The 20,781-nt window shown below is 44.9% G+C and overlaps 1 protein-coding gene across 1 annotated transcript in view; it reads right to left on the bottom strand.

The window, feature by feature from the left end:
• The window catches only part of CACNA1E (calcium voltage-gated channel subunit alpha1 E), a 234,373-nt gene that overhangs the window by 55,384 nt on the left and 158,208 nt on the right, over nucleotides 1–20,781 (bottom strand). Inside the window, exons 23-28 of the mRNA XM_059728377.1 lie at nucleotides 18,727–18,856; nucleotides 16,619–16,678; nucleotides 15,175–15,281; nucleotides 3,104–3,200; nucleotides 1,170–1,330; nucleotides 75–212 (exon numbers count right to left, since the gene is read on the bottom strand). Coding sequence (XP_059584360.1) covers nucleotides 75–212; nucleotides 1,170–1,330; nucleotides 3,104–3,200; nucleotides 15,175–15,281; nucleotides 16,619–16,678; nucleotides 18,727–18,856 — 693 coding nt within the window. The remainder of the gene's footprint in view (nucleotides 1–74; nucleotides 213–1,169; nucleotides 1,331–3,103; nucleotides 3,201–15,174; nucleotides 15,282–16,618; nucleotides 16,679–18,726; nucleotides 18,857–20,781) is intronic.

Below are 20,781 nucleotides of genomic sequence, written 5' to 3'. Positions count from 1 at the left end.
AAAACGTTAGGTTTCGCTGTGAAACCTATGCTCATAGACACAGGCAAGCAAAGACAACCAAGTCTAATACTCACTGTGGCCACCCCTCTCCAGTGGAGACAGTGAAGAGTGTAAGTAAAGCCCAAATGATATTGTCATAGTGGAATTCATGGCGCTTCCATTCACGACACTTCACTTCCATCTTGTTTTTCTCATGGTCCACATAATTGCCTCTGTAAGGTGAGAAGAGAACCTCAGGACTTCTTTATGCCGTCAGCACTGGAGAGGTGGGCTTCACACTTGGGGCAGTATGGAACGAAACCTACTCTCTCCATGCAGGTATGGAAATGTCTTAGTAAGGACAGAAAATGAAGGGCATCGGAGATAAGGAGAAAAAAGGATGAGCAGGGTGAGGGAAGCAGAGAGGAGGGAAACAAAACAATAAAAAAGGAAGGAAGATAACAGGATTGGAGAAAAATAGGGAAAACAAACAAGGAAAAACTTAAGAGATCAATGAAAGAGTAGAGGACAAAAGAGGGGAAGCTGGGGTGGGGGGAGGGTAGGGCTAGTAAAAGAGAATGGATTACAAGAGTTTGAAGCCCAAGTGGTCATTTCAGCAGCTGAAGCTATGGCTTCTTAGCCAGTCATGGGGCTAAATGGTAATGTTTTGTGCAGGGCAACAATTAGGAGCTGACTTTGCTTCCTCGACATTCTAATTGAAAAAAACCCCACTGAGGAAAGCACCAGGTGAAATGCGTCTCAACCTTCAGTTGAAGAGACCAGCTAAGGGGAGGCAGGGAGGCTCAGTGTTCATTTAAAGCTGGGTTTCTTTGTACTGATCCCACTATGACTTCTCCCAAGATGGCAGGGAGCATTCTCTCTGAAACAGAGATTTCACCTCCAGAATGGAATGAGAGCAAGTGGTCTGTAAGGCCTCTTCTGCATGAGTCTTCAAGCAACATTTTATGGGTTTGGTTGCCCAGGAAGTGAGGACTGTGTGTAACCCATGACCAAGGATTGAATTCAGAACCCAAACTGGACAGTAACCAGAGTTTTGAGGGGTTGGAGGGAGAGGGAAGAGTGAGAATCCTAGACTTTTCAGGTACTTATGGTTCTCAGCACACTAGATGGGAATGAATGTCTTTGCCATGAAAGCAGACTAGTTCATATATGCTGCTTGGTGTACCTACATGCAGTCCTTCTCTGTGTCCTTAGAGCTGTCTGTACAATAGAAAAATTTCCCCTTGAAAAGCTGGACAGCGATGACAGCAAAGATGAACATGAAGAGCTTGTAAACAATGAGTATGTTGAAGACATTCTTCAAGGAAGTCACAACACAGTCAAAGACAGCCTGCAGGAGAAAGCAAAACCAAAGACGTGATTTCCTGATGTGATTATGCTGGAAAACCAACATATTCTGGCAGAGTTTAGGACCAAAATTACCTAATGACAGGATGTTTTTCTCACTTCTAGTAAGGAAAAAATGCCACCACCATACTTTGCTCTAGGCAGCATCAGCTATTTTATACATGACTGCAATATACCCCCCCCAAAAATCCTACCTAGGAGAGAACTGCTCCATCAGGAACAGAAGCAGTAGTGAATATTTATAGCACATAGCACTCTTTGCAGCTACAGCAGTGTACAAGGGACCTCAGTAACAGCTAATGACCACAGATTTGTTTAGCCTCACCTCAACTGGCAAGACTTCTCGGATAGAAGACTGGACATCTCTAATTACAGTAACATCAACACCTGACATTTTTTCATCCTTAGACCTCAAAACACATAACAAAGGAGGCAACCTCATTCTCCCTTTTTCACCGATGGGGAAACCTCAGCACAGAGAGGTAAACTGACTTGGCCCTAGGTCAACTGACAGGCCAGCAGCAAAATGGCATTTTTCTTTTAAAATAATCTCTAGAAAATAGTACTCTTACGGTATCTGATTCTTTTAGCAAGTTATACATGTCAGTGCTTTTAGTTGCTGGTAAATATACTGCTGGGCTGGGCAGGGGCCTCAGGCTTGTTTTAATACCAGCTTTCATTTATGACATAGAATGTGAGAGGCTGCTACAACTGGAGTTGTCTTCTTGTTCTGTGTCTCTGGAGCATGTAGCACAGTATGGTCCTGGTGCCTGGCTGGACAACACACACAAGACCACATGGACTCCTCTGAACACTGAACTACACTGAACCACTGAGAGCTCTGGTAGTCAGAGCTCCGTGTTGTGAATCACAGGTGGAGAACTGGCATCTGATTTTAAAGGATCTACAAAGTTATTCCTGAAATGGGGTTTTGTTTTGTTTTTTTAATGTTGTGTCCGCTTCCAGCAGACTCCACTGCATTTACTGACTTTGTGTGGCATTCTGCACACCTAAGTCAGGCAGAACTACACAGACTGCAACAGGTACTCAGAACAGCTGTGGAGAAGCATCTACGCTGCCTAAACTATCACCACCCAAAAGGGGATCAGTAGGTTTGTAAGCTGCCTTGGTGGGAAAGGAACAGATCTTTAGGTCAATAGTTGAATTTTCTTCAAATAAGCTTACCCCATTGCAGTATCCAGCATGTTGGGTTTATTTTGAGGCCACTCTAGTTTCAGTAGCAGATTAAATAATCCCTATATATTATGGGTGTCTAATTGGGGTTCTCAAACCTCATGCTTAAATAAGCAAAGCAGCAGCCAAGCCTACTTTAACCAACTGAGTATCCAGAGATGAATTTTAAACAGCCTATTGGACTTAAGAGAGGCTGTGTGTGAAAACTGGGCTTGCAAACAGCCTGTCAATCCACTGGTACAGTTTGCAGAATGCTTTGAGATGTTATGACAGGAACCCATACAAATACTTCTACTCTTTACCTACTGCTAGCCATAGAGAACTTTATACCTCTATGAATCAGTTTCTAAGGTGCTAGTCTGCCCTGCCTTCTGTACAGAGAACTAGTCTGTGCTCCAGGGCCAGGACCTCAAGTGCCATGTGAAAGAAGGTAGAGGGGAGGAAGAAAATCTCTCTTTTAAAAATGGGCACAACCTGTGATGTTAACCTTCTTGGGACTCTGCCATAATGCCAACTAACCCTGGGAAAAATACAAATGGATGCAGAGAATCACAAGCATTACCTTGAGTTTGGGCAATCGCTTAATAGTTTTCAGCGGCCTCAAGACTCGCAGTACACGGAGAGACTTAATAGTTTTGATATCCCGGCCCTTGTTGGTCCTACAGAGTTTGAGAGAAGCACGCACACCCAAAAACAAAACAAAAAGATAATAAACTTCCAGAATTTGGGATGCGTTTAGTGCAGTTTTTCAACAGCTTTTGTTATCTGTCAACATATGCATATACATGAGAAAAGTAGGGCTACATTCAAATGCAAATCTACTGGTGTCAGCCATGTGTTACCTGCTGACATGATTCATGGTATTTAACACGTACACCAAAAATGTTAATGAATGAAAAATCAGACACCTTGGATCAGACTTAGGTGGTCAGAGCATTAATCCCAACTCCAGGTTTAATGTAGTTTCCCTTTGCTGTGGAACAACTGCCCTAACAAACCCTATTATTGTGAGAAACGGTGACATAACAAGGTTAAAGCAGGTGATTCAACACTCTCTCTGAGTTGTGCCATCTGCTTCGAAGGCACTGTGCCACACAGAATTCCTGGGGCATCACTACCTCTTGCTGCCTGCCAGGTTTGAACAATCTGTTTTCCTAGTGCAGACACACTCCTTGGTCTGTGCCATTTTTAAGTGGGACTAACAAAATGCCACTGACCTTGCAATTAAAAAAAAATGTTTCACTTGTAAGAATATTACCTATTTGTAATAACAATAATGTTCCATGGTGGAAAAATGCAAATATTCAGCATGTTCTATCTACTGCACTAGCACTTATCTCTAATATCATCTCCCTCTGACCTTCAAGAAAATCTGATATTCATCTTAGAAAATCCTAGGCCATATCTTCAATTATTTCATGGTTGAAAAACCTCTGATTGCTTGCTATTAAATGTGGCTGTAGCTAGTTGGGGTGTAGAACAGCTTTCTTAATTACTCTGGAATGGTAATCTATAGCAGAGGTTTATACTATGTTTTTTTAAAGAAAAAAAAGGGATCTTTGTTAAGGTAAACCATGGTGAAATGCTGATAGCAACAGCAGGCTTTTAAAAATAAATAAATAAATAAATAAAACCCAGGTGTAGCTAGCACAGTTCTGATCTTCAAATAATCAGAAATTTACTTTGTGCTAGCCAAATGTACAGGCTCTATGAAAAGAAATAATACATTTTGTATCCATCTGGGATTCAGTGTACTTGAAAGGCTCTAGCAAATAAACTTCCAACAAAGGATACTCCTAATTACACTGCTCCTTTTGTAAGGGTTAATACAATAGAAAGCACAATGATAGACCTGACTGTAAATAGATGTAAACAAAAACACTAATTAAAACTCTTCAATCAGAGTACCACCCCCCCACACACATTTAAAACAACTGAACAAACATTGGAATTAACCCACTTTGTGTTTCCTCCTGTTTCCTACATCAGTCTAGAAGCACATTCTCACATTAGGTATTTCTGAAGCAGTTTCACAGGTAAACATGCCTGTCCAGATCCACATCTGGCACAAATTGCCAGAGGACAATGGAGCTATGATAGTTCAGATCTTGGGAGGATCAGAACCATTTATTTTAATGCCTACAAGCAAGAGTGTCAAGACAACAGGGAATGGTCTTCTGTGCCTATTGCTGTACAGTGCTCTTTGCCTTACCCTGCAGCTGAAACCTCATTCGCATGATCCATCTGGGCAAGGGCATCTCAGCCCCATACCAAGGCAAAGAACGGCATCAAGTAGCAGAGGTGGAAGCACAGGATCCATTATCATTTAGCCCTATGTCAGGACAGAGGGAGGGTAGCCAAGGCACCCGTCTCCTCCCTTTGGTCACTTGCTAAGAATTTGCAATGGAAAAGAGAAAGAGTCTAGCTTGCTTCCTTCTTTGAAGGAGCAGAACAAAGGAATAGCTCATTACCAGATCTTCACTGCAGAAGAGGGCAAAGTACAAGGCAAAAGCTCAGCCTGCTGGGACTGTGTGCCAAGCCTGAAACATAGGGCTGGTGTTAGGAATCTTCTTCCTCCATCTCTGCTGGGGTTAAAGAGAAGGGCAACTTGAGAGGGATTATAGCATCAGAGGAAAAATGTGTAATACTCTCCTTGGCTTTAACCCACAGCTAGGCAAGACTGTGCTTTCAGCTGGACTCCATACGAAGTTGTCTGCTTCGTATGAACTGTAAGGGGTGCTCAGACACAAGGAGCCTATGAAGGACGCTGTGAATTAAAACCATTAAGTTTCACATAGCTCTAACACACAAGCACACAATGGAGCTGACTGAACAGCACTCTGTCTTTAATGGGAGCTCTCTAGCACACAGCACTTCATATTAACCACACAGTCCCCAGAGAACCTCTTGTAGATAAGTCACAGGGTGTTTCAGAAGCATTATGATTAGCAATTAAAGTGCCCTCTGGGAACAATGTTAAATCACTTTCCCCCACAGGAAAGGAATTAAAATGTTTTTTTGAAGAACTTCGGGTTTCTTCTCTTTTTGGGGTTCCAATCTATGCAAGTGGAGCTGTACAGGCTTAAACCAGCTGATGACTGGCCTATGATTTGCTGCTTACTTCCACAACTTTATCTGACCAGCAGAATAACAAGGTTTGGAATAGTTAGCCAATCAAGCCCGCTGGTTGGGTTAGCACTAGTTACTGAATAATGGGCAGAATGATAGTGCAAATAACCCTGACTTCCTCTTGCACCAAGGACATGGTATGCTTCACCAGTCTCCATCGTGTTCTTAATCCAAAATGCATGCACACAGGCTTCTGTGTGTCCTTCTCTCAATCTTGGAATAAGAGTTCCTCTCTTTCTCCTTGTAGTGGTCCTGTACATGTATCTGGTGATGTTGCATTTGAGATGCGATTAGTTGCAGGTCGCCATATCCAGAGCAGGGGGCATGCAACTTTCATTGCTTAAAAAGTCCCCTGTGCACACCAAGACCATTTTGAAGATGCATGCTAACAGGCGTTACCTGTCAGCCCCAAGTCTCACCATCTTTATCTTCTTAGTGTGTTGCAAAGCCATCAACAGTCCACACAGGTGATAAAGACATGTGCAAGCAGGACATCAGCTGGGAATAAGAAAACTTCAGACAGACAGACAGACAAAGCAGTTTCCCCAACAGCCATTTCCCCTTGTTGGTACCCCAAAGAGAATCAAATGGTATAATTACCCCAAAGCATTCCTGTGGGTAATCCAGTCAGGCAGCCATAAAAGAAAAAAAAACAACAGGTGCAGAGAAAACAGAAAAGATAAGGAAATTCAAGGAAGCAGGAGAGCAAAGGAAGAAAGGGATCAAGAGCTGCATTAGAGCAGAAATACAAGCCTCTCTCACAGCCTTGGCATTCTGATATTTCACATGTCAGCACTACAAAGTCCAGCTCTGCTTGTGGCTTCCAATAACTTAACCTGGATGTAAAAGGCAGTTTTTATATCCATTGAACCAGAATCCCTTCCCAAGAACCACAGAGCCAGGCATTGCCCTCAACTCCCCAAGGAATCAGGAAGGACTAGTCTGGATTTTACCTGGTGTCCTCCCTTAACCCTTCATACTGATTCAGGTATTCTGAGTTCTGATGAGAAGTGGAAGCTGATTTGAAACTGTTGTAGTCACTACTACAAAAGAAACTGCTGGATGATATACTGGACTCAAGTGCTACTCTTTTCCCAACTGCAGAAAGCAGACAGAACAATGAATGGCTCAAGTAGTTATCTCAGCCCAGTCCCTAAAGGAAATGTATATGGAATACCATGTAAAAATATTGAATGTTGTTCTTAGGAGTTCCCTGAAATCACATTATCCCTTGAACCACCACTGTGTCTGGCTTCTTCTCTGCTGGTCTGAAGATTGTTCTTTTTGGTTTGCTCAGAAGATGTCAAATTATGCATTAACTCTGTAAAATCTGAACTTACTAAGTTCTTTTGGCCTCCTGGCCATCAGATGTACTTCAGAATCAGATTGGGTGGAATCTGGGTTGACTATAAGGCAGTTTGTGTTATGGTGCCCAACCTTAAATCTTCTCTGCCTTCATGGTACTATTGGGAGGCATATTCTAGGGCCTCTACCTCTGAGCTCCAGATCTGGCTCAGATTTCAAGTCAGCTCAGTGCCAGGTCAATTTACCTGAACTCTCTGGCTCTGATGGAGGGTTCTGTTAGTTTCTAGTTGCACATTTTATCTTCTAATTAAGCAGTCTCTCCATGGAGTACTGGTTTTCACAGCATTCTGAACCTGAGCCATACTCCACTTATGTGCTCTATTATGTGTAGATTTTTCATTACGTGGCTCATTTACCAGAGGAACTGAGCATCTCCCATGCCAACACCCCAGCAAAGTGGGGGATATATCATCATCTCCATTTTACAGCTGGGGAGTAGTGGCACAGAAGTGGCCCAAGGTCATGCAGACAATCTGTGCCAGAACCAGGAACTGAACCCAGATCTCTAAAATCACAAACCAGTGTCTTCACAACAAGACCATCCCCTTTCTGTGGCAGTTTCAAGTGGCAGAGCTGCTGTGGCAACTTCCTCTCTTGCTTCAGTTTTGGGAGAAGGTTCACTCAGACAGTATCAAATAGCCAGCTACCTTGAGTTTCATGAGGAGACATCTTGGGAATGGGACTTGTCCGCAGCCAGCAAAAGCAATAAGCTGCTACTGCTTTTTAAAAGGAATCTGCCTGGAAAACTCATAATCCATCTTTAAAATTTTGCTTCATGCTACTAAATAAGCCTACATGGATAAATCGGTAGATTTGTGACAGATAACTAAGTTTTCTACTGCCTTGCTGGGGCTTCCTGGTTGGCCTGGGATACTGATAAAAACATCTCTAGAGCTTGGCTACGAGTCTGTTGTGTGATGCCACTACATTTTTTTCCTACCAGGCAACTTCAGCAAGTACTGGAGATGCTATTCTGTGTCACTGCCTCTGAATTAGACCATTATATATTGTGACCTTACAAAAAATGCTGCTGAAAAGATTCCAGCATGTACAAAATCCAAGGGTTGCTAGAATTTTTGCACACAGCATCACTGGCAAGTCAAACACCTCCCCTGGGGAGTACCAAGAACTGCCTGTCAAACAGCAAGCTGATGTGAAACTCACTTTGATGATTTATGCAGTGGTGGATTGCCTGAGAGCTCTCTGAACATATCGGAGCCTCCATCCCTGCTTGAGCCAAGTCCCTGCTAGATATCTTCTGATATCTCAGCACTGTTGCGAAATAGGTCACCATCTAATGAAGCAGCACACTGGGGTTTTTTTTAACCATTCTGCAGTAGAAAAGCCAGTTTCCATCCCAGTCATTTTGCAGAATCCTGAGCTAACAGGATGATTTATAGATAGATAGAAAAGTGATCTTTCAACGCTGTAATTCCATCAGTGAGCATACAACAAGAGACCTAGGCAAACAAGGTTCTTTGGGTAGATGGGATATCTTTTATTAGACCAACTAAATAGTTGAAAAAATTGTTCTTTGCAAGCTTTCAGGCACAAACACCCTTCTTCAGGCATAGGGAAAGTATTATTTTGACCTGGCTCTCCATGGGTTTACTGTAAATTGGTTTGTTTGCCTAACTAAGCCCATAGAGTGCAGTGTGAGTGACATCTGTGGTGTAATAGATGAAGAACGTAGCAGCAGAAGTAACAGGGCAAGATTAAGGACTAAGGTACTTTAACAGGTCTGTGTGGAGATATTTGCTCTGCACCTACCTACACTCTCCCTCACATTGGCTCACGCCTTTAATGTAAACTGAAATCACGCACATCTCAAAAAAGATGACAAATACCACATTAATGCAATTCCCAAACTGCTGCTAGACACAGCAGAGGCCATTGATGTGCTGGGAGTGAGGATGCTGTTTGCTCACAACAGCAGCAAGAGAAGTGCAAGATGTTCTGAACTGAGAGACCCGATACTGCCTTACCCAACCTGCACCAATATATTGACAAGTCTGATAGGACAATGGACCAAGCTCCCTGCTCTCAAGAGAAAGGGGGCCTCAATGTTTTATGCTGCAAATGTGTAGAAAATAGCTGTCACACTTACTGATGAAGATGTAAAACTGCAAAAAATGTTTAAAAAATTGTGCTACTTTCAATAATACTTAATAAAAGAGTATCATAGGAGACAAAAACAAACAGCTTGCTTACTTGGTGGTCTCCTGATATTGCCTAGTTTATTTGTTTGCCTGAAATTGTTTGGAGGTGGGTGATTTTATGCTGAGTTTTTAAGTTAGGCTGAATTTGAATACCCATGTTAGCTTTGCAGGCACAGAAACATAAATAATGTGACTATAAGAATGATGATGCATGTTCGCATTGGAGATGCAGCAGATTCTTGGGAAACAATGTGAAGCAGCAAGAGATAGGTCTTCACAGAGGTGGGTTTGCCTGGATTCCTTTTGAATGCCAACCTGCCTGGGGTTATTTCTTTGAAATTCTCACAAGAACTCACAGGGACTATGTGGCTGTTTTATTATAACAGATAGCCATTAAACAATAAGACAGTGTGCTGTGTATATCAAAGCACTAATATCCTCAACATCTGACCTCATATCATAGATCATAGAAAATTAAGGTTGAAAAGGGCCTCAGAAGGTCATCTAATCCAACCCCCTGCTCAAAGCTGGACCATCTCCAACTAGATCATCCCAGCCAAGGCTTTGTTTAGCCAGGTCTTAAAAACCTCCAAGAATGGAGATTCCACCATCTCTCTGGGTAACCTGTTCCAGTGTTTTACTACCCTGCTAGTGAGAAAATTCTTCCTAATATCTAACCTAAACTTCCCTTGCTGCAACTTGAGACCGTTGCTCCTTGTTCTGTCATCTGCCACCCCTGAGAATAGTCTAGTTCCATCCTCTTTTGAACCCCCCCTTCAGGTAGCTGAAGGCTGCTACTAAATCCCCCCTCAATCTTCTCTTCTCTAGACTAAATAAGCCTAGTTCCCTCAGCCTGTCCTCATAAGTCATGTGCTTCAGCCTCCTCACCATTTTTGTTGCCCTCCACTGGACTCTCTCCAATTTGTCCACATCCTTCCTGTAGAGGGGGGCCCAAAACTGAACACAGTTCTCCAGATATGGCCTCATCAGTGCTGAATAGAGTGCTGAATAGAAGGGAATAATCACTTCCCTTGACCTACTGGCAACACACCTACCAATGCAGCCCAGGATGCCGTTAGCCTTCTTGACAACAAGGGCACATTGCTCACTCATATTCAGCTTATTGTCCACTGTAACCCCCAGGTCCTTTTCTGCGGGGCTGCTGCCCAGCCAGTCAGCCCCCAGCCTGCACTGGTGCATGGGACTGTGCATCCTAAGTGCAGAACTTTGCACTTGTCCTTGGTGAATCTTATGAGATTCCTTTTGGCCCAGTCCTCCAATTTGTTTAGGTCACTCTGAATCTTAGACCTACCCTCCAGCATCTCCCCCCAGCTTGGTCTCATCTGCAAACTTGCTGAGGGTGCACTTTAAGCCATCTTCCAGGTCATTGATGAAGACATTGAAGAAAACCAGCCCCAGGACCAACCCCTGGGACACTTTGCTCAATGCTGGCTACCAACTAGACATCAAGCCATTGATTACTACTCTCTGAGCCCAATGCTCCAGCCAGTTTTCTATCCACCTAACAGTACATTCATCAAGCCCATACTTCTTTAGCTTGCCTGGGAGAATGTTGTGGGAGACCTTATCAAAAGCCTTGCTAAAATCAAGGTACACTGCATCCATCAGTCTCCCTGCATCCAAAAAGCCAGTCACCTTGTCATAGAAGGCAATCAGGTTGGTCAGGCATGACTTGCCCCTGGTGAATCCATGCTGATTGATACTAATCACTAGGGCTGTGCAAAGCTTCGATCACTGATTCAATTCGGTGGAGATTCGGCCCAATTCAGCGTCTGAATATCTGAATCCAAATTGAATCAGGAGACCCTTTAATCTCTTCGAATCGAATCGGAAACCTTCGAATCGATTCAGAGAAATTCAATGTTTCGGACATAGACACCGCTTTAAATGTTTTTTCTACATACCTCAAGGTACCAGGCAGCTCGTGAATGCTGAGATGCTGGGGTGGATGGAGCATCTCATGGGAGCACAGGGGAGTCCCCAGCATGCTTGGTGACGGACCCAGAAGTGGACCAGAAACATTTCCAGTCCACTGCTGGGTCCGCTGCGAGTGCGTGGGGGACCCCCCCACGGGCTCGCCAATTGGTGCCTCCTGGGTCTGGGCGAGCACCCGGGGTACCCCCTGCGGCTGATCACTGAGCTGAAGTCTGAGCGAGTTGAAGTCTGTTTTTCCAAAGTCCAGGACCCTTACTCTGCTGCTCCCCATCCTTTCTTTCCTCAGGAAGCACAGGAACCCTTCTACCAGACCACACCACATACTCTTTTAAGGTTACTCTCTCCATGTGAACCTTCCAAATTCTCTCAGCCACATAACTTATTCAAGGACTCTGTCACATTGAGACTGATAAGCACTGTAGGACTGATATAACCTACACACTTGATGTTGTCGGCCACCACAAAGTGGTGTGCAGCAACGTGGTAGACCCACCCCTCCTCTACAGACAACATGTCAGCAACCCACCTCAATGTCCAAATACCCAGAAGGCCCAAGGCTGTGTGTCATTTTTTTGCCTACCCAAAAACAACTGAGGCCGAGGAAGGAAAGGGGCATGCAGCACCTGTAAAATAAATGAAGTCCATACAAAGAACATCATCCAGGGAGAAAAAAGAATACAGCATCCCCTGGGAGGAGCTTTTCCTTAAAACCACAAGGGAGTAAGGTTGGCAGCAGGGACATTTATAGTTGGTAAATGGTCTGCATCTCCATGGGAACCAGAGGATAGCAGTGAAGGGCACCAATGCATGGCAGGGCCCACTGCCAGAGCAGAAAACTCAACCCACCAAGACAGGAGGGTGACAAGCAACTTGAAGGAGAAATAGATGTTCTTATATATGCATTATAATGTAAAAGCCAAATGGAAATTACCCTAGTCAAATCTAGTGTTTGCATCATTACACTGAAGATGTTTTGTTTTCATTTCCCATCAGAACATCAGATCATGGCCCCCCCTTCCCAAATAAAAAAAAGACAGACAGCTGCCACGGACTAGGGGGAAAAATGTCAAGCTTCCATTATAAAGAGCTCTTGTACATAACATAAGCAGTTATATATATACAAATCTAGAGCTACTACATAATAAGGCAACATGTATGTTTGCTACAAACATTCATGAAGGCACATGGGCCTTCTATGTGTGAGGATTTCAAGTGTCTAAATCAATGGACAGAAAGCTTCTGATTGAGAATTCAGCTGCCCCAAAGTACCAAAATATATATTCTTCCTCCTGGTAATGCCTGTATATGTAAAGGGGCCAGTTGCTAGTCACTAAGGAAATGATGGGTCTGTAAATCACTGCGGCATTTACTGGGCATCCTCTGGGTTGGTGGAAAGCAATGGGCATGCTGGTAGCAGTGTCAGACTGACTGCTCTGGAGAATGAAGTTCTGTTTAGCCCTAGGACAAATGTGGCCCAGCCAGCAACAGTGCCAGCTTACGTGTACTGCCCTGCCAGTGTGCCTCTACACTGATCTGGAGAGACCACCTTTCAGGGCAAGAGAGCAGTCCAATCGCCATAAGCCAACTCTTCCTTTTGAAATTGGCAACTTGCAGTCCAGTAAGTGCCAACTCTGGCAGTGCCTGTTATGATATGGACACTTGCCCACTAGGAAGTGGGCCAACAGGTCATTCACTTACATCACGTAAGACCATGAAGAGCTGTCGTATGAAAAGAACTGTCCGTTCCTACTAGCCTGGGTTGGATTTGAAGGGCACTCCAAACGAGAAAGACTCTAGTGTACTTTGCCATTCAGCTGGCAGTTCCAGAATGATGTAAGATGCCAAAACCACAGCCTAAATAATTCTCAAATGGGGATGGATTCAAACTTTATGTGAACGAGAAACTAGAAGGTTTACCCTTTGTTCCCAGCTGGTGCAGTGACTAGACAGCATCCCGTAGACATGGCTGAGTCTCTAAATCACTTGGAGTGTAACTAAGGAGTAAGAATTCTGTGACTACCAGCAGACTGCCTGCATGGTCACCTGGCAGCATTTCCACAAAACTGCACCAAGACAGGGACTAGTGGATTGGTTGCAAATCCCTTCCTCACTACCTAGTTGAGCTGTAAGGTCTGTGATTTCACTTGGCCAGATGCTCAGCAAGCTGAATTCTCTAGTGCTCTCCATGAAGAAAGAGCAGTTGCCGAATGCATCAGAGAGTGAGTGAACAAGAGAGTGAGGGAGAGAGAACAAGAGCAAGTGAATGAGCAAGTGAGGGTGCTAGTGGGTGAGAGACATTGAGTGGGAGAGCAGAGAAGATATGTTCAGGTGTGAGGGAGAAGTGATGCACAGAAAGGTGAGCAATGGATTACAGGGTATAATCCATCAAGTGACATTGGGCCTCAGGACATCAAAGCTCCCTGAGACCCCTGCACAGTACCTGAGCTGCAGACAAACACAGGGCTTCAGTCTCCATGGCTGTCAGTCCCTCCCCTTCCATCAACACTAAAGCCATCATCACGAGTTTCAAAGGCACAAAGAAAGAATGATAACATGACAAACCCATGACATTTTGGAACACAAGACTCTGTTCTTTGCTTCTTCCTTTCTCAGATGGTTCACATGTGCCAAGCAGTCACAAGCAAGTAGAATTATTGCTCTGCCACAGCCTCCTCTCTTCTTATACCACATCCATCACCATGGTACCTGAATACCTGTATCCCTCCCCCATCCCTTCAATGGGGAGTATGGGACAGCCCCTCACTGAGGCAATACTGCACTTTCTGATCAATCCAGGAATAGGAGGGAGGGGGCAAAAGATGAATCCCAAGTGCCTGATAGATAATATCCTCAGACAAAAGAGGAAAAAGCAGACCCCCATCGGCTGGCCACAGTACAACGAGCTAGCTCACTGCTGTTCTGAACCCCATCACCTGCACACAGAAGAAGTGGGGTAGAGAAATCCTGGTGTTTTAGTGCCAAATGGGGTAAAACACAAGGGTGTTTTTGTGCCAGTGCCCTTTGGAAACAATTTTCCTCACAAACCCCTTATCTGAAAGTTGAGGAAGATCCAGTATGGTAGGCATCTCCCTCAACTCCTGCTGTGTAGAAAATGCCCATGCTAGGCTTTAATGTTAAACCACTCCTCTCTTTAATCCTAGTCTAAAGTTGGACAGAAGGATTAGTGGGGGCCATAAGTCTATGCCTTATAATGGGACTGCTGACTGAGGCAACACCAAGTTTCAGCAAAACTTGGGATGAGCCATCACTGCAGCCTAATGCACCAATGCTCTTGATGTCATCATCAGTACAACAGGGGCCAGAGAAGCCAAAGGATTATATCAGCCACCGCTGTGGAGTTTTAATGAGGACAACAGGCCTGCAGCATACCCTAGACCCTCAGGATATCCTCAGGGAAATACACCCCTCTTGGAGGAGTGTGAGAATAATTGGTCAGTTGATGTCAGTTCTGCTGCTGAGTCAGTGTTTACTGGCCAGTCTCAGCTCTGACTTATACACTGAAAATATTGGTAAGTGTTGCTGGCATCACTTCTGTCCACTCTTCGTATAAACAGTAGGAAGCTACTTAATTCTTACCCCACCCTGCTCCCCTCTCATCTTGGTCCGGTGTCTCTACCAACAGTTCTCCTATATTTAAATAGCACAAAGTCACTTTCCTTTCCTTCCCAACTGTCCAGTTCTCACCAGTTAAATATTTGGAAAAATGGAGAAGCAAGTCTGACAGCCTCTAGATACCGGCTTGTCCTAGAGGTAGCCAGCAGATCTGTTTCTAGGTGCTCAGAGCTGTGTTGGTAAGACTCTGGAGCATGATCATGAACTGCCAAGGGGAGCAGGAGATATTCAGAGTGTGAAGAGTACAGAATGAGAGGGTTCCAAAGAAAACTGGGTTCTGGAAGTCACAGCTCATGGATGCCTCTCACCACCAACCTAACCTTGCCCTGTCTCGAGCAGCTCTGTATGCGCCCTTGGGAAGGCAGAGTAAAAATAGAAGGTAGTCACTTACGCCAAGGCGAAAGCCACCAAAGCCCCCACCACCACGATGAAGTCCAGGATGTTCCAGAGGTCTCGGAAATAGGAGCCATCCTGCAGGATCAAGCCCTGATCTATCATCTGCAAGAAAGGGGTTATAACACAGGCAGTGAATGACTCAAGTAGAAACAGTTCTCCCTCCAGGGCTTGGTTGGCAGATGTGCTCAGGATTTGTCTGTCCCTGGAGTATGGGTGACTAAACCCTGGGCTTAACAAACTGAAAATGTCAAGGGACTGCCATGGAGACAAGCACTCTTAGGCCTGCTTAAGTGCCTGGAGCTAGGTACCTGCATAAGTGACCAACAGTCAAAGTGATATCAAAGTGAGCCACATAATCTCAATGACTATTGCTCTAAATGGGAGCTCAGCACACCTGAAAGTCAGGCTTATTTGGTTGTTTGAGCATGGATCAAGCTGCCTAATTTTAGGCACATGAGAGGGAAAGACGTGGCCCTTATAGCTTAAGCAATGTCTCATGGACCAAGCTCAGAATTTTAGAGGTGGCGGGTACTGCTAAGATACAACTGTGCTGGGGGAGGAGGGAAGAGTGAAGGAGGTTCCATAAAAAGGGTTCTTTAAATCCAAATTTAAGACAAAACTAAAATCAAGCTGCTATGTCACATTCTGTTCCACGAGATGCTTAAAACATTCTCCACCCACAAGGAGGAAGTTGCAGCAATTGTCACTGTCAATTGAAACTTTGCCAACAACTCTATTCCCCATTTCACCTAATCTTTCCAAGCTCACTCAGGACATGTTCTATACCAGCAACCCTCCCAGCCCTGGGTTCACAGGCCAACTAAATAAGTCCCACCCATTTGCTCCCACTCGGGTCCACCAGAGAATATTGATTAGGCATAGTAGGTGGCTTATAAGTGGTCCTAAGTGGCTGGGACAGACCTGAGAGTCCCCCCAGCCCTGATCTTAGGCAGTCTCAAGACAAGTTTTTTGTGCTCCTGAGTAGAAATGAATGTGCAGGGTTTATTTTGCTAGTGACAGCCCCAAGGCTGACATGTCCTCTGTGTTCAGGGAGAGCTTGCTCAGAGCTAAGCTGTGCTTTTTGAGAATGTCCCCTCTCCTCTCTCTTTCAAAGGCACTACACACCCTGGAGTTCAACACCCTATCAAGTGATAAAGCAAGCCCAAGAATGGAATGCTGTTGGCACTTTCTTTCTGGCCCATTCATTCTACTGAACAAATTGAACAGCTGGAACAGTGGCCAGTGGGACAATCAGAGTAGATTCTTCACTAACCAACATGAAGAAGCACTGTGGAAAAAGCTTTAAAAATGGCCTTTCCACTTGTAACCCATTGGAAAAGCACTGTACACTGTTTGCCACCTTCTCTCCACCCTCCACTACTGCACACAAACATACACATGCACAAGCCTACAGGAACCCCATGAAGGGAGTTTCTTACCTTGATAACCATCTCAAAGGTGAAGACACCAGTGAAAACATAGTCAAAATACCTCAGGACCTGCAAAAAAGAAGCAGAAGAACAGGGCTTCATCTAATGTGTCCAACTGGTGTCTGCTGTATGCTCACATACTTGCATGCATGATGTTGGGTTCACTCACCCAGACAAACTCCCTGTTAAGAACTCACACTAACTCTTACCATACAAAAGCCCAGATTAAGGGCCCAATTCTCATTGTGGAACTAAGCTAGGAAAGATCCTATTATGAATAACTCTTGGACAACCAGAGGCTCAGTACCCTGAGGATCTGGAAGAGCTATAGGTCCCTCTACAGAGATGCACAGTGGTGACCCCAAACTCTCGCCCCTGCTTAAGTTACGCCCTATCTACCCCTTTCTGAGTTACTACAGCTCCCACAAGGACTAACAAATTACTGTCTTTGGGGATGGAAATCCTTCTGTATGAATGAAGCTGAGAATGAGTTTCAGTAGTCTTGGTAAAGGCAAACACTAGATTTGATTTTTAAGTAAGGCCAACAAGAAAGGAATGGAAATGCTCTCTGCCCTGAAGTGCAATAAGAAACAGGTTCACACTCATCCTTTGCTCTCCACTCTCCCTTCCCCCTAGTTGTAACCCTTTCTCCCTTTCTCTCACCATGCTCACTCACACACTTCACCTGACTCTCATTAACCTTCCCTCACTTCCTGCTCCCTCATTTCTCGCCTTCCCAAGGTGCTTTGTCTGCTGCTAGCTCAGTAGTTAATTCAGACACCTTCCTGCTCTCTCCAGCCTTCTGTCCCTCTTCCCAGCTGCTGATCTGCTAAGAGTAGGTGAAATTCATGATTAATAGAGATCTAGTACAAAGCTAGCGCACTACATATGTGTAACTTAGCCCTGAAAGACAGGTTTAGGATTGCCTGGATTTTGGCTACCCCTATACCAGGCAGAATGACAACCAAAGAGTACAAACTTACAGAGGAGAAGCTCTAACTACCATGGCAAGGGTATGCCCATTACTCTAGTTATGGTAGAGCTTTTCCTTTCTAGGGCTGCGCTTGTTGGTGACTGACCAGCCTACCTGAGCTGAAGCTAAAACTAAAGCCAGCTTTCTGATACAGCTTCTTTGTGCAGTGTTTTCCTCTTCTAAGGATTTGCCTGCTCAGTTTGCTAAATCCATCTTCTGATTCTACTATAAGGCACACATGGAGAGAGAATGTATGGCTGATTATGTCTGTACTCTTCTTGAAGGAAAAACAGGGCATGAGGCAGGAGAGTGACTGGCATTTCCATCCTCTGATCAAACTGGCTGATCTTGGATGATGCTTAGATACAGGTCAGATCAACTTAATAGCTCATCTATAAGGGACTGACTTTGTGCACATACAACATTTGTACAAATTCATTTTGGCTACATTTTCCTACTGGACAGTTGAGCCTGAGATTCAATTTTGCCTTGGACAAATCAATGCAAAAACACATTTAGCTCAGTAACAGGAGACAGGAAAGGGAGAACCATATCCAACGCCTCCACCCAATGCCATCCTGCTCCATCTCTTCGGAACACTACCAGCTCATCCAGTCCCTGTGACCATGGGCTGAGGTCTCCCTTACCCATTTTCATTCCCTCCCTTAGGACTTTAGGGCAACCACTGGCTGAGACATCATCATCTCCCACTGGACACATGCCTGACCCTTGGTGCTGTCATACCCTTTCCTCACATTGCTCTTCCCTTTCTTAGTTCAGCCACAGTTTCTCTCACAGTTAATTCTGTTGTCCCAATACATATTTCTAGTCTTCTAATACCTCTCACTACATATAACTACACATTTAGCAAGGTTAGAATTAATATTTGGGCATCTGGTTGGACATCCGGTTGATAGCTCTGAGCATGAAGCCGAGTCAAGAGTATCATGCAGCGGGGCATGAGAGGATTCTGGGACAAAGCATCCCATCAGCTGTCTGCTACAACACTTCCAAGGAGCTAAAAGAAAGTTAGAGAGTGCAACTGCTCTTCCTCCTCTGCTCTCTCTTCTCTGGAATCCAACTGAGGAACTGGGGCGCATTGGGCAAAGGAAAGGGGGAAAACAGCAAGAGAAGTCACAGTCACTTTATTCCTGTCAGAGTTGGTCAGGACAGGGTCTTCAGCTGCCAATGCAATGCTGCTAGCTGCAATCACCAGGAGGATGCACATCTCAAAGTAGCGCAGGTTCACAATGTAATGGCAGGCTCTTCGCACACTATGAGAGAAATGATAGGGAGAAATCACTGTATGTGCATACATGAACACACCTTGCACACACACATGTGCACACACACTTTAGACAAGATTACAGACAGAAAAAAGGCTTTAAAAACACCTAGCACTCAAAAGGCAGGAAGTGCCAGATTTCAGATGGCTCATGCATCCTTCCCTTGTGTGCTCACCCTGGGCATTTAATGAAGCTGGGAAAATAACAAAGTGACAACTTAATTTAAGATCTAACTGCACATGCACATGAATGGAGCACTTCTGTTCACTGTGGGAGCTGTGTTCCTGTGGAGGAAGGGAGTTATCACACTGAGTTTTTACATCTGTCAGAACTGAACTTCACCTGAGCATGACTCCAGGCCTACCAAGGATGAGGCTCTTCATGCATGTCATGTTCCTATGGTCCTATGATCAGATGGGTGTCTGAGGGAACTTTGGAAGCTGGGAAGGGAAGGGAAGGGAAGGGAAGGGAAGGGAAGGGAAGGAGGGAGCTTAAGTCAGCATTGGCCCCTCTGGAGCAGAAGAAGCAGCTGCAAGTACAGAAAGTAGGTTCTTAGCAAACACGGGAGCCCGATGTTGGTTCAGGATTCCCTGCCAACCTGCTCATCTCTTAACCCCTTTCCCACCCTACCCAAGTGCACAGCCTCTCCTTCCCATGCACACAGCTCCCTTGGCACCCCCATAAACACAGATGTTGTCAGCTTTTGTGCCTTTATCGCAAGTCTCAGGATAATCACAATTTCTGATAGACCCACCTCCGGGAGTCACATGAATACAGAAGGAATTTTATTTTTGCATGGGGGGTGGGGGAGGGGTGGAGGACGAGAACCTGGAAAATGTGGCCCCCTAAGGTTCAAACACCAAAAGGCAAAAGCAAAGGCATAAACCTACTTGTTTATACTGGTGGAGTTCTGGCCAATGTCCCAGGTCCAGAGATCCTGACTTGTGGCATTAGAGTGCTTGCGGTTAACAATATTAAACACACCACCAGGACCTCCAAGCACTTCCTCCAGCTCTGCTCTCCACCTCCCAGCAACTCTGTCAGAATATATGCTGCCTGTACTTGAGGTTAAAGTCTGAGCAGTCTCTCACTCCCATTCCCTTTCCCTTGCAATCCTTCTCCTTCCATTCATTCACCCTGCACCATACATCCCAAACCCAACAGTCCTTACTACTTTCCTTCTCCCCATCCTGCCCTCACAGTAGAAGTTAAGAGGAGGTGGCAGTGGGAAGAGGAAGAAGAGGAGGGTCATGCAAGGAGAAAGTAACAATGATATGGAGGATGGGAAGGCTTAGTATGGAGGGAGTAGGGGGAGAAAGTGAGACAAAAGGAGAGAGAGGTGAAGATATACTCAGGGGCTTTGTACTTGAGCAACTCCTCATGGTGCACACACAAAAAGAAGTGGGAGGAAGCACTAGCCTGGGGGTCGGAGTGGGACAGGAAGGGTCTCTCCCACTGCCTGCTGCTTGGATATATGACGAATGAATTCCCCCTATTCCTCTTAACATATAGTGCTTCTGCCTCCCACAGCCCCTAGAAGCCATGCAGCCCACAAAGACCCATGTGGATCTACAAGGTCCCTCAGAGTTGCGTTCCCCTGGAACAAAACAAATCAGTCACCTGCCCTGGGCACCTAGTTACAGTTTGGGGCTTAATCATTTCCAATGAAGCTGAAGTCTATGAAATATTCTGGCAAGCAGTTCTAGTTCCCAGAGGTCCCCAGGGCACCTTTGCTAGTTGTCAGGGGGATTGTGCTGCAGAACGCAAGTCTGATGTCAGGTGGGGCAACAGGCTCTGTAAACTCACATGTGCAGGCTTTTGATGGTTTGTCTAAATCTAACACATTCCCATCCATAATGTTTCCTGCCTCATATAGCTAGAATGGATTTACCCTTCCTAAAATTTGGGGAGGG

The sequence above is a fragment of the Alligator mississippiensis genome, chromosome 5 (genome assembly GCF_030867095.1).
Source record: "Alligator mississippiensis isolate rAllMis1 chromosome 5, rAllMis1, whole genome shotgun sequence".
Taxonomy (NCBI): domain Eukaryota; kingdom Metazoa; phylum Chordata; order Crocodylia; family Alligatoridae; genus Alligator; species Alligator mississippiensis.
This window is presented reverse-complemented; position numbering and strand designations above follow the sequence as displayed.